Raw genomic sequence first — 14,161 nt, forward strand, 5'->3', positions numbered from 1 at the left:
GTACGCCCTTTTAGCAATATGGAGATAGCTGGAAAGAATGTCCCCGATACTGTCTTTTCAATACCGTTGTACAGAGCTCTGTACGGTGCAGTCCCAGGACAACACGTTTTGAAACGTGTTAGACGAATGAAAGTTATTCCAGGAGTAGAGACCTTTTTTTACTTAATACGGTTACACTCAGTGAAAACCTGGATGCAAGGAGGAGGTCTGTTTGAAACATGGGGAGTCAACTTCTTTATTTGCAGGTTACCAGAGAATATCGAGCACGTTTTCCGTCATTGTTGGCAGCCATCTTCTTGTGGGTTGTCCTTTAGAGGACCATCCACAGGGATTTTGGCCCTGCATCATCGTGGCATCCTGTTTTTAGTGTACACAATGAACAGGGGGTTTCCTACGATTCGGTGATATTATTGGGCCTCCACAGCATTTTGGCATTTCCACATGACCTGGCTCCACAGGGATATGGATGCGAAGCCGGCAGTACAGTATTTTATAGAGAGTGCCAATCATTTAGTGCACATGTGAAAGGACTGCATTCCTGAATGGCCATCAAGGGTGGAACCCCTGATGGCACTTAAGGAATTTCAAAACATAATGCCAGCTAGATTCAGGCTGGTAGCTTTGAACATCATTTGCGCATTCGTTGTTGTCTAATGTCGAAGACCAGTAATAAAGAAAAAGAAAAGCTATGATAGCACAATCAGATAGACGCCGGTTTCGTAACGCGAGGAAATCCAGTTCCATTCTCGCCACGGCAAGCATTTTTTCTTTAAGCGCACACTCCCAACATCTGCTCGGCGGCTCCTTGCCACCCCGACGGTTTCTCTCTATCTTTTTGTTCTAGCATTTCCTGCCTCTCTATTCGAAAGAGTGGTATTTCCTTTTAACTATACGCACGGAAGAAGAGAGCTTAAACAGCTCACTTTTTGAAAACGTTTCTGTAATCGGTATCATGAAATATGGATACCCCCCAACAAACTATAAAGGGATGCCGTCTTATTCAGCACGGAAGGTGTAATGTAAGCACAAACACAAACACATTCACGTCGACGCAGCTTCTATGTCACCACTATGACCATGTAAGAAAAAACAATACTCGTACCAGATTTCCCGCCTAATGTGCAAGGCAGCACATCATTGAGAAGTGTCGTACTGGAGGCACCGTTAGCTGTACACTTACACTGTCTAAGCCATACACACGGAGGAATGGATAAACTCTGGAACGCATCCTACCGAGAACCCTTCACTGATTACAGGCACCCTCTTTTTTATGGCTTATGTACCCTAAGCTAGATCGTCACCACAAAGCTATGCGAATGTTATTAATATCAGCCCGCTGTCGGGTGATCGCGATCTCCGTCTTTGCAGCTACGAAATTCGCAGTTCTGGCCTCTGAGCACTTGCGATGAGTGGTCTGCTGAGTGAAGCTGTCGAGCGCAAGCTTTCGCTCTCCAGTACCTACTAAACTGCTTGAATGATCGACCAGCTAATTACTAAGTGAGGAATCGTGGTTCGAGGCTCATAACTTCACATGCTTGCCTGGTGGGTTCAAGGTTCCTATCGAGATGCATCTCGCGGGCGTAGCAAAAAGCCAGACCAGTGTTGGAGGTGTTTGTTTGCGTGGTGATTCCAATCACAGTAGCAGACAATCATTTATTCTTTTAGTTTGCAACGTTTCCTGTGCGCTACCCTACCCTATTTTTCCCTCTTATATTCGCAACTTCATCCCGTGATGAATGCAGGAAATTTCCTCAATATCCGTAGTGCGTTTTTTCACCTTTCCTTCTAAGTGGAATCATTTCTGTTTTATAACGTAAACTGCTCTACGAGCGACCGCACACAGCAAATCACTCAGAAGGAATTCATTCTCCGGAATAATTATTCTCCGGAATCATTTTTACCACCTGCGGACCTTTTACCTGCTCCAAAATCTGGACACATGGGCATTTTTAGCTTTTAGCGTCCATCAGGAAAGCGGTCACCACGGCCGACATCGAAGTAAGCTGCACAAAGCCACAGCCACAAATTCGCAGACTTCACAAGAAGTCAAATGAATCCAGACAGTATGGTTCGCACGCTGTGCATGTTCCTTAAAAGGTATTTTCCAGTTTGTCACACATATGATCCAATGCAAGACATGAGAATTTCGCAATTGACACCTCTAGCGTTACGTGCAAAGTGCCTGGCATTCTTATTTTCGCATCTCTGTATCGAGCCGTAAGAACATCTTGCATGTTTTCGTTGTGGGTAGATTTCCCCCTAAATCTTCATCTCTCAACGACAAATGATGCTGAACTTCGGGGAAGCAGCCGACGAAAGATGGGAAAGTACCCTCCTACTTTTCGAAATGCGCTAGAAAACGTAACGTTGTTTCAGTATTTAGAATAACTTAACATTTAGAGTAACTGTTCCAGTTCCGCAGCCAGTTACTAATATTAACTCGCCAAACCAACTTAGTTCGATCTTTTCCTTTTCGTCTTCAAGGCTGTATCCTGACGCCAAACATTTTCTATGCTGCTCTGTAATGCAGTGAGTAGTTCCCGTGACAATAGCTCTGCTGCAAGAAGGATCATCCCGGTGTTTACTCTGTGGAAATATTGTCAGCCTTATTATAGACAAGTGGCCAATATCCACAGGGTGAATTGTTTTGTCGATGTAGAGAATGGGAGCGGGTACATTTCTGAGGTTAAGCGCATGACCAGGGGGAGGACGACTCTTTATAGCAAATGTACCGAAGCATATGTTGAGGAGGGAGGATCAGGCGGTGAGATAGTGTCATGAAAATGAAAGACAGAAACAGGAAAATAAGATGTCCTACGGTGCTCCAAGTCGTAGCGGGACCTTCGGTGTAGCTGCGAGTCGGAGCATGGTGTGCTACAAGCAACATGACGTTCTAGTTTCGCATTGCGATGGCTTGTTTGGCGTATGCTCTGGATGAAATCGCAACCACGGATAGTAGTGTATTAATGGGAATATTTGATGCACGCCCGTACAATGAATATAACGTGGAACACCTGGCTATGATGTGGATAGGAGAATTATAGCAGGTGTCACAGTGTAATTAAAAAAAGCGCGAACATTTTTTTGATATATCAGTATTCTTTGTCAGCGAATCACAGCCATTTGTTCACACAAAATTGTTACAGCTTCTGTGTAAAACAACCTGCGGCTGCATGGCGGGCTGAAGCTTTGAGCAGCTGTGTCTAATTTGCTTATGACCAACGGTTGGGAGAAGGAGTTGTTGGAAAGCCAAAACCAGTTTTTATAGTAGGAAAGCCAAGTATTAAAATCGACGCCGGATTTACTCTGCCTGCGTTTTTATATGTGCAGATGGTTGTCCTTCCGAATTTGTGTGCGTATAACAGCGGCGTATAGATGACATCTTGATTCCGGTAGTGCGCCTATGCCTACAAGAAAATTGCTTACCACATTAAATTTTAAGGGGGCTACTGTTCTGTGCATGCTTTAATTACGTGATAGTTCAGATGGGATGAGGCTTCAATGAACCGAACCTATAGCCCGGACATTTCGTGTGCGAATGCGTTTGAGCAGAAGTGGCTTTGACTAATAAACAATGTATTTACTCGCGTACCTTCTTGAACAAATTCGACCTCAGCGTTCCGCCTGATAATGTCCAAAACGTCGTAGATGAGATAGTCGAGGCCCAGCATGATGCTACCGAAGGCCACATGCACCAGCTCGGAGGCCACGCCGCGCACCTAAAAAAAAATAGGCAATTGTAATGTCAGCACTTAAGCGCTCTTTTAGAGAACAACTCATTTGGGTCCATTACTGGCTTTTTAACGGCTGTTTCTAGGTTTTCTTACTTGAGAGGCAGTATCGAAAACCATAGGATTCCCTTCATTTTGTAAAACTCTGGTAATAAAAATAGTTTCAAGTAGCTTCACGCAGTTGTTCGTGGACAATGAGCATACTTTGCCTGCCGCTGCGGAGACATTTCTGATCGGACGATGAGCGCACTTGGTGGCTGGTTCTAGAGGAGCGTGCCGAAGCAGCCGCTAGCAGTCGTCAATAAATGGGCAGCCGGGAGCAAAAGTCTTTATTCCTCGTCTGGAACTATTTGGCTTTGGTGCGGGCTAAGCATACGGCTGCTTGTGCGAGAAAACAGACAGGAGTACAAATAAGATGTACAGGTAAGCAGAGGGAGAGAGAGAAGGCTCTTTATTAGAAGAGAAAGCTTAGATGTTTGCCGCACTTTCGACGCCTACATTCTACTCGGCGTGGGAAGGGGGAAAGAAAATGCCCGATAGATTTCAGTGCAGAAGAAAGTGGAATTGAGAAAGAGAATAAGAGAAGACAGAAAAATAATAAAAATGGTGCTGGATCAGCTCAGCTAGCCTTGAATATGGATAGCAAAAGCTTGGCTTAGTCTGGTTGAGTCTTGGTTTCGCTTGGTTAACATTTGATTTAGCGGTATAGCCGACCACGTCTTAAAGCCATTCGGCTCCGTGCAACGTTCACAGAAGAGGCCGGGTGAACGCGGCGAACACGGCGTTCATTCACAGCGAACGCGCGGTCCTCTTCGCCGGGCGCGAGACGAGTCGGGTTTCCCGAGACGACCCAGCGCCGCATGCATGGGAGGCAGCGGAGGTGGTCGCTGCCCTTGGCTGCAGCGGCGCTGTGACCGCTGCGGCCGCTGAAACCACCGCAGCCTCGTGCGCACCGCCGAACGCGGCGCCCCGTTCGTACGTTTGTGAGTAGTGTGATCAAAAAGTCTGTCTTCCAAACTCTAAATCATTGAAACGACGCCAATCTCGTCCAGATAGTCGAAGAACTCCGCCAGTACTTTGCGTTGAGCTGGTGAAGATAGCAATTCGCCCAGAAGAACTTTCAAGGTCATTGGTCCTGGGCTGAGGCGCTCCAGGTTCTCCACAATACTGCACCTTGCGTGTATATAGGCTCTACTATTTCCAGCGATCCTCAGTTGTCGCAGTAAGGGTTCTTTGTGACACCAAGTCGAAGAAGGTATGAATTTGTAAGAGGCGCGTTGAGACAAAGTAGGTGGTATAACGTCTGTAATCGGCGCAGAGGTACCTCTAGATCCCCATCCTGAGCTCAGGCCCTATGTAGCGTAGGAAAGCATGGTCTTCGTGCTCTGGAAGGGACCAGAAATGCTTCCATTTCACTTAAACGAGCGCCCTTATCATAGTTGTGGCATCACGTGTAGTGAAGAAAATCTTCCTCAGACTGCGAATTTGCAGGCCGCTCCGAGCAGCTTCGTCCGTCTTCTCATCAACCTATAACAGCGCAGTGACCGGGAAACCACTGAAACGTTATACGGTGTCCAGCGTCCTTGGAAAGGTTGTGCCGGTGTGTTTTATCACTGGAGGCATGTTCGTGAATGGTTTAGCAGCCGCGGCGTTGCAGGCTTTGGAGAGCCTCCTTCAAGTCCGTGAAAACAGTTCATCGCTTTGGACGTTGGTGTAAAATGTAGCGTATAGCTTCCTTGATGGCGTGAAGCTCGGCGGTCATAGATGATTTCGCATCGTCGAGGCGATGGGAGAACGTCCGGCCAGTAGTGGGAATAAGTAAAGCCGGCTGATTTGGTGAAGTGTTAATTGTAGGAGTCCACTTGGAGGCATGCTCTGTTTCGGGGGAAACTCCATGCCCTATAAAGGCTGCTAGTCTAGAATCCAGACCCTACCTCTAGACGGTATATGTATGCATGTATCAAAGGAATGCTTTGTCAAACTCCATCACAAACTCAGGTTGCCTTAGCGGCTGGACTGAAAGTTCACATTACAAAGAAGTGTTTCAATCACCAATTTTAACACGAATGTGTTTTAAGCCCGAGTACAACAAGATCTTACGTCGTTTCTGTCACGGAAGTGACGTCACCGGATAAAGTGCCTTTGACGCTGCCTCGCCCGGATTCCAGCCCATGCGTCTCGAGGCCTCTCTTCCCTATGACTCATTCAGATGGTGCTGCCGTATAGGAGAGGCGAAGCGTCGTAGCGCATCATTAATCTAATCAGCGCCGACAGTTCGCGTCTCGATGACAGCGCCTTCGTGCACGAGGGACTCGCGTGAATTGAGGCACCCTTGGCTCTGGCGTTGTTCCCATGAACGTTGTGTTTCAAGCTGCCGTTTCTGTGCCTGCCATTTTTTTTTGTTCCGGAACAACCCGGTTGTTTCTTTTTGTTTGTTTCTTGCGTGTCGGCGTCCCTTCGTCTGGCGGGGTCAGACTCTCGAACCCTTCGCACATGAAGTAGGTTCCTTTAACATTGAACTGGTTCTGTGAAGGCATCTCTCAGTTTTGTGTTTTACCGATTATTAAGATAGAGGCATGAACCACGGTTTTTTATGCCTGCCAGGTTCTACTTGTGGTGGGATGTGGTAGAAAGCAATGGTGGGCATTAGGTCGTACGCGGACGCGAATTACTGAGGGCGTATCACTGTATAGGAAAACCTGCGGCTTTGATGAGTACGAAAGAAGTTTGTGAACATAGTGACATAGAGTACAATTTAACCGGGGAGGCGCTGTTACACCAAGAAAAGGTGTGAAAGTTCTTGCGTTCAAGCGTCTAAGCTACTGTTCGGACACAAGGCGTGCCGGAGTAGGGCAGGCTAAAAGAGGTCGTTAACAATTGGGGGGGGGGGGGGGGGGGGCAGGTCCTGCGCCCATATGTTGTTGTTTTTACTTATGACGCAGAAACTGTCTGGGGCCTTAATGAAACCCACTGCCTCTAGCCGGCCCCACAAGTTTACGACCACTCCATGAGAGCTATTTGTGATGCAATCACTCCGGGAACAAACCTAATGCCTGGTGGTTTCTTATGAGGCAAACACAAAAGAGCTCCATGTTATATTATTTTTCAGTAGGCAATTCGTGCACTCACCACTACAGTGTACTCCTGACGGGAGAACCGGAACTCGAGGGGATCATATATGTCAATAGTTTCGTACCTCTTAAGAGGTAGCAGCGTATTCAGTCTCTGTGGAAAAACGAAGTAATACATTTTTTGTTCTGTGTGATTGCAGAGTGGAGCATAAGATATTAATGTCGACAAAGTAGTTATCTGCTGAATTAGCCCTCGCGTTTATCTTACCTTTCTGGAGCGTCTTCCGTCAATCTTGCAGAAATATTCGGTGACGTAAATGTTGTCAAAGGCCAAATCTTCGAGGTACTTCTCTACATAATCCTTAGCCCTAGAACAAGAAGTTCTTATTCAAAATATTTCGGCGTCCAGCGATCCGCAGTCCGGAAGGCATGTGTACATCGAGGTTTTTGTTTAAAGCGGCCATGCTGATACAACACAAGTTTGGTTCATTCGAAATATTGCCTACTTAGAATCATACTGACACCACTTTTAACGTAAAATTCGCCTAAATTGGCTATAGGGAAATAAAGTAACGGCCACGCGGCTCACTAGCCCACTTCCCGCACTGGAACCTACGACGAAATTTGCACATGCGAGCGACTGGCCGAGGCCGCAAAAGCAAGCGCAAGTTAGGCGATGTTTTTAAAGGGGCCCTAAACAGGGTTGCTAAGTTTGCGATCTTACGTGCGCATTTGCTGGAGTATTATCCAAGGAACGTGCTGCCGCTCAAATGGTTTAAACGTGCCGAGTAGTAGCCAGTGTATTCTTCATTTTAAAAAGCCAGCAATAAGGCCTTCAGCTTTCTCCCTCCCAGCGCTTCTCCAAAGCCCTGCAGTGCTATGAAGTCACCGACCATGCGCGAGACCACCTGTAAACACAGGACCAGGCCCTCCCAGGTTCCAGATTTGCGCAGCCATTGGTAACGCTCGGCGTTATGTGACGTTTGTCTGTTTTTTTTAGTAGCATGTGCATGCTCCACCTACCACTGTCGAGCGGAGCTGGACCGGTCGGTGGTCGTCCCTTTCGAACTGACCTGCGAACGTGCTCCACGCCTCGGCCATGCACGCGTCGCAACGTCAGTTTTAGAATACGGGAAAGGAGCATTTAAAGGCCACACATGCCTGGGACACAACAGGCACGTTCACGACAGTAATTGCAGACTTCCGCCGATGACTACCGGCCCGCTAGCGTTTCCGCATGCCGCGCTGTCGCTCCGCAAAGGTCTCTCCGCAGTAGAAAAGGCTTGGCATAGTCGCAGTTATTGTGTCACCGCTGCAGAAAGCCGCGCCGACGACGATCACCATCTCAATCCTTCACCGCGCTGTCACAGCATTTCACGCATTTAAGAACGTATTTTCAGGAATGTCCCGTCTCTGGCAGGCTGTGGCAAGCGTTAGCTGCTGCGGTGTATGGCGTACCGTGCATAAACGGCAGAGTGGACTGCTTGTAGACCGTAGAGGCAAAGGCATGCCGCAGTCCCACGTGTAGCGGTGTTTCCGCAAGATGAGTGAGAGGCAAGCGTGTTTTCACGCAGTTTCATTTCGCAGAATCCTTCTAGCCCACCGGTACTCCGAGATATCGAACTGCCAAGTTTAATTGCCGTTCGCATGAATAGGCATGGTACACACTGAGGACCAGCGCTAAGCTCCACCCTTTTCTTCCGTGTTTCGATAGCGGTTACGAGTGCTGCATATTGCGATAACGCCAGCCAAGACAGAAAGTGTGCCAGTTATCGCTTTCGCTTATTCCGTCAAACCAAACACCGTACGTAGCATGCACGTCACAAAAACGAGGAGCTTTGCTCTGGTGTTCACCCTCTACGAAGCGTAATCATGTAAACGGCAATTTAACTTCGGAATTATATATCGCGGAGTAAAGATGCGATATAAGGATTCTACGAAATGAAACTCCGTGGGAACACGATTGCGTCCAACTTTTCAAATCAAACATGCCTGCTTATTCCAGCCACTAAAAAGCTAATTAGTCAATTTTAGTTAATTACGCCACCGATTTCAAAAATTACCACCTCACTGTGTGCCCCTCTTGGCGCGTAACCGCACTGTGGCGTTGGTTTTCACGTACACCAAATCGCCTAATTTTTAAAAATATCTGTGGACTTAACTTGTAACACCCTGTATTTAATGTGACACCAGCAAGCCCGAGCCGATGCATAGGGACTGACTTCCGCGGTGTCATTTTTTTTTTGTAAGAGCAGGAGGAAACATTGGATTGGCAAAACTCACTCGAGGACAGCGGAGAGCAAGACGACCGCGAAGAGGCGACTGAGTGCGAGCGAGAGAAGGGACAGGCTCTTGTGGCGCTGCGAAAACTCTTCCTGCACTCCCTTGGTAAGGTCCTCGGGGCTGATGACGTTGATGGCGTCCTCGGGAGTTATCAGCTGCACCGGTGGTGTACGACCACGGCTTGTAGGCAATAATATCTCCACACACAGCACAAAATATACCGCATTCGTATTGCAAAGGCATGCGTATTCCATGAAACAGACAACAGGGCAAAGTTCAGGCTTTTTTTGAGAAGCGTACCACGGTATAGTTGAGCGTTATTCATGTGAAGCGACCTAAAAGAAACCAATGCACACTTATTTACAAAAGTAGCTCTGAGTATTGACGGAAGAATACATGATACAACAAACATTCAGTTTGAAAAAAAAACACAGTTTAAGGACTGCGACTGGAAGTTAGCCCGTTATAGTCAAGACCACGGAAGAGAACGACTGGGGCCCTTTAAGGAGTAGCTCAATACAAAACACCACCCCGTGGTCTGGTCCACAGTATAAATCCGAACATGATTAGGTGGTCTGCTCCACAGAATAGGCAGTTCGTATTAGAAAGATATATTTATACGTGTTGCTTTTCTTGTGAGATCATTACAGTGTTTGCCACGTTTAATGGGACCTGCATTTGCACCTGCATTCTAAGACAATTTTGTGGCTCAGCTAAGCCACAATGCGCTCAGTGGACCATTACATACTGCCAAGAATGCAATTTTTGCGAATGATTATGTCGCACGTAAGATGTGAGTCAAACTTTTGTTGTGACAGTAAAATTACGCACACAATGCCGCCATTCACATCTGTACCCACGACGGGCCTTATGCATAGTTACCCCCGACACAACAACAGGCGACAAGTTTCTGTGCAGGGACGACGTGCTCTGTCAGGTGGTGCTACCATTAATCCCCAACCACGCCAGCTTCCGTTCACCTGCAGTGCGACCTGCGCCTGCTCGTATAAAAAATAGCAGTCGCTTTCCTCGGCTATGTCAGAAAATACGTAGCGTGAGCTAAAGTTAAGCTGGTTATTCTTAGCTTTCCCGGTTGCCTAGGCTTAGCTTGATGATCATGCTTACTGCTGCTTTGATGACACACGCACGGTATACGCATTATCTGACGGATGTATATTTATCAAGCAGCTCGGTGCACCGTCACCAATCGCCCAAGAGCTCAGTTGGTTCCACAGGCGCACGCCAGTGTTGCTGCGACGCACGAGCCATCGGTTGCACACCCGGCCAACCCTGGCATGATCAAGTCGAGCGGGCCGCCACGTGCGGAGCGGAGGTCGGCGAAGACGCTTGGGGCGTGGGGTGTGTGAGACACGCCGGGCAACGAGCAACGTTCTGTGCGAGGTGTGCCTTCACTGCTCCTGCGCATGCACAGCACGGCTCTCCAGGAGCCACGCGAAACTGCTCAACCTCGGCCAGTGTAGCCAAGCTACAAAAGTAGCGGTCGTAACAATCAGCGCCCATGGCACCGATCAGTATCCGCAATACCTGCGGGCCCCGTGAATTTATTTTTCACTCTAGACCCGCTTCTTGGTATGCAAACTTCAACGTACAGAAGTAAGCCCTAGATCTCCTATAACATCAAGCTCGACAAGAATTCTTTAATTTAAAGCGAAGATTTCTAGGCCTTACAGATGGCGTTGACGTCGAATCACAACAAATTGCACCAAAGACACTTTAAACACAGCGCAGCGAAGCAAACATTATAAATGGCTTTCACATAGGGTGCATCAATCATCATACACTAATTAACATAACAATGGCTTGTCTTTGCAAACCTAACAGACCTCTCATAATATGCACAATGACTTTGGCAGTACACACAGTTAGCCATGATGATGATGAAATATATTCTCTAAGCAGACTGCCTTTCCGATGGAGGCGAAAAGGAAACCCGCATGTGTGTCCGAGATTGTAGCGCACGTTAAGGATCCCCAGGTAGTCAAAATTAATCCGGAGCCCACCCCCATGGCGCTCCACATCACCTACGTTCCGTCGGTGCGTTGAATCCTACAACCAAACAATCAATTCTCTAAGCAGACTTGGACTTTATCTTTACATATTGGTGGTGTGGTTTTGGACGTTGGCTTTGGACATTGATTAATTTGAAGTGGAGTTGGGCAGTTCATAGTTTTAAATTTGGAAGAGTGAATTTTGGAATTTGATTTTGACTCAGGTTGCACCGAAGAAAGCTTCGCGTTTTGACCATCTTTCCTTTTACAAAAGCAAACTGATTTTTTTTTTCAGTATTTTCGTTCATTTTATCATTGGTAAACTTTATCGACCTTTTATTTACGCCGACAAGCTTTCTTTCAATGTTGTCATCTATGCCTGTGGAAATGTTGCGAGGAAGGCTTGAGCTTCTACACAGAAACTCCAAGGGTGCCTTCTGCGCGGAGAAGCAGCGTAATTCTTGCGTGAAGAGAGGATGTTTTTTCAGTGATGGGAGCTTAAATCGACAAGAACTTTTTTAACGGCTGCTGTTTTTTCAGTATAACGGGACCCACACATGTACAAGTTTCCTCGGGGTGGCTTACAAACCGAACAAATGACAAAGTTGGGTTTGAGAGCCATCCCGGTAAACGCTCGTTGTGAGAACCGCAATTACGTTTTGGATATATATTTCGCCCGCACCGAAGCGATTCGAATGGCGAAAAGAAATTGATTTTACCATGCGGCTCCCAACTTGCTCAACTTGTACGCAACAATGCATCATCGCGTGCAATATGCGCACTCAAAGTACGATGCAAAGAACTTGAACAGTATCTTTCAGCATATTCTTTCGCGAAAACGTTTCTTTTGGCCAAATTTGGTGCCAAGCCTGAATTGTGCCCGTGTCAAATGTAGCCTACAACCTCCACATCAGGCTCACGGCAGGCAATTTTATAGAATCAGTGTTCATATCGCTGCTACTCTGCCTCCACAGAAGCTGAAGGACACACAAATTCTGCGGGCGAGATTTGAGATGCACGCGCATTCTTTGTGTCTTTTATACAGGCGTGCTACGAATGATACGGCTCGTGATTTGACAGCGTGCCGAGTGTACCTTCCTGTCTTTTATTGCTGCAATATACGACACATCCGGGCAAGCGCTTCTTCGTGTTTGTTTTTGTGATCCATCCTATCGAGAAAAACTCGCTGTAATTTTTCTTTGTATATCATTCTTTCTTATTATACGGGTGCTATAGAACGCGTGGAACACCATAGAACACATAAGCGAAGGGTCAGCAGCGGTGGACGCTTTTTGCGAATGATATCCGTGTGGATATGCATTCGGTGCACGCCAACCGCCCGCGTGCTTTCGCCAACATAGCCAAGTGACTAATTCATGTTAAAAACACCTATTCAAGCCTCATGTCAAGCCCGTGTGCACTTTCCCAGGGCGAAGTGAATCCGCAAAGACTATAAGCACAATGGGCCGAGGTCCCACAATGTAGGCATCTGACCTAAATATTCAAAATTTCTGCTACTACGCTTTTGATACACAGTAAGAAGGAATATGCAACACTCGCCAACTCAGTGCTAAAGCGCCATATAAGTGCTTGCTTGTCATTTTCATGCGTTTGGTTGCAATGCGATCACTTTGAGCTGACGAGCACCCTTGAAATTTCCTCAGCTTCATGCAAAGGCTCTATTAATGCCCTTGCAACGACGACGGGGTTGTTTTGAAGGGGCCCAGTTGCTTCCTCTCAAGTTCTCCGGTGTAGGGTAAGTGAACGAGCACCGCTTGTGAAGTCATATTTTCACTTCAAATTGCTTACCAAGGCTCATAAGCAGAATACGGTAATGTGTTTTATGGGCTCTCGCAAGCGTAGTTAGAGGAGGATTGCTGCGTTAATATACACATCGCGTTTTGCAAGATATTTGAAAATGAGTGAACAGAAAACGTACCCGCACATATCACTATCAGCGCTATACAAATCCGAATCAGAAACAGAAAAAAGTGTTAATTTGTTCTTTGATAATGTATGCATGAGTGACAATGCAGGAGGAGGTCACAGAGCCAAGGCCCAAAGTTTCAAACTATTCTGGCGGAACTCTTGTGGCCAGAGCTGAACTCTTATGGCGTTTGTTGCAGCGATAAAGAATATCCCATAGCGCTAAGGTAGGTTCGAATAGTTCTCAGAGCCCATGCGCATCATCAACTGACCTTGTACTGAACGTTGACTTTGAAGTTGGCGTCAAATTCCCGCTTGACTGCTTCCATGGCGTTGATGCTCTGGCCGAAACCAGCGTTGATTGGCTCGAGTCCATCGCATGTTCTTTTTCCGAGGAAAGCTAGCAAGGGGAAAATAAACAAACACTCGATTGCCTACTTCGCCTGGCAGGCTTAGCGCAACACTTAAAATGGCTACCTTAACTCCATCTTTTCGAATGAAACTATCAAACAGTTAAAAAAGCTGTCTTGAAATAAATTTTAAAGCGTGGTGGTTCCGGCCATTTGGTAATTCTTGAGCTGCAGAGCACCAAAAACGACCAGGGACAAAAGAAGATGGACTACAAACAAGCGCTGACTTCCGACTAATTTTATTTAAAGAAAACACGCAAAATATTGCTTGTATTCACTAGCGAGCCGCGCATTCAGGCAACTGTGTGAGTCCGCCGTCACTCGTCACGCCGTGCTCCGCGGGATCGTGGTACTTGTCCGGGCTAAGCACATGACTGTGTTGCACTTTAACAAACTCTAGCTCATTGCCTCGAGCCCAATGTGAGTGTGATTAATAGCAACTCTGTTGACACCACCGTTGAGAATCCGGTTGAAACGGAGCAGACAGCGCACGCCGGCGTTTTTTTCTTCTTCGGGGTGCGGGCGCAGTACCCAAGCCGCACCATCTCCGTGGTGCGTCGAAATGGCTGTGGCTGTTTCCAGTGTTGCCAAGTGAAGAAGTTGACAGTTACACATTTTAATGAATACTACCTATAAATTCTATCGAAAAATCATGACAGATACCACAGCTGCAAAACAGCCACGTGTAGAAAACAATAAAACTCGCTGTTGGCAGACATTGAAACAAGTAA

The 14,161-nt window shown here is 46.9% G+C and overlaps 1 protein-coding gene across 1 annotated transcript in view; it reads right to left on the minus strand.

Annotated features, from left to right (window-relative positions):
• The window catches only part of Snky (ubiquitin protein ligase sneaky), a 68,173-nt gene that overhangs the window by 27,023 nt on the left and 26,989 nt on the right, over positions 1-14,161 (minus strand). Inside the window, exons 5-9 of the mRNA XM_077681738.1 lie at positions 13,293-13,420; positions 9,086-9,240; positions 7,071-7,170; positions 6,861-6,956; positions 3,593-3,719 (exon numbers count right to left, since the gene is read on the minus strand). Of these exons, the coding sequence (XP_077537864.1) occupies positions 3,593-3,719; positions 6,861-6,956; positions 7,071-7,170; positions 9,086-9,240; positions 13,293-13,420 (606 nt within the window). The remainder of the gene's footprint in view (positions 1-3,592; positions 3,720-6,860; positions 6,957-7,070; positions 7,171-9,085; positions 9,241-13,292; positions 13,421-14,161) is intronic.

Source organism: Haemaphysalis longicornis, unplaced genomic scaffold, assembly GCF_048455015.1.
Source record: "Haemaphysalis longicornis isolate Haplotype H1 unplaced genomic scaffold, Haemaphysalis longicornis Haplotype H1 scaffold_8, whole genome shotgun sequence".
Classification (NCBI taxonomy): Eukaryota; Metazoa; Arthropoda; class Arachnida; order Ixodida; family Ixodidae; genus Haemaphysalis; species Haemaphysalis longicornis.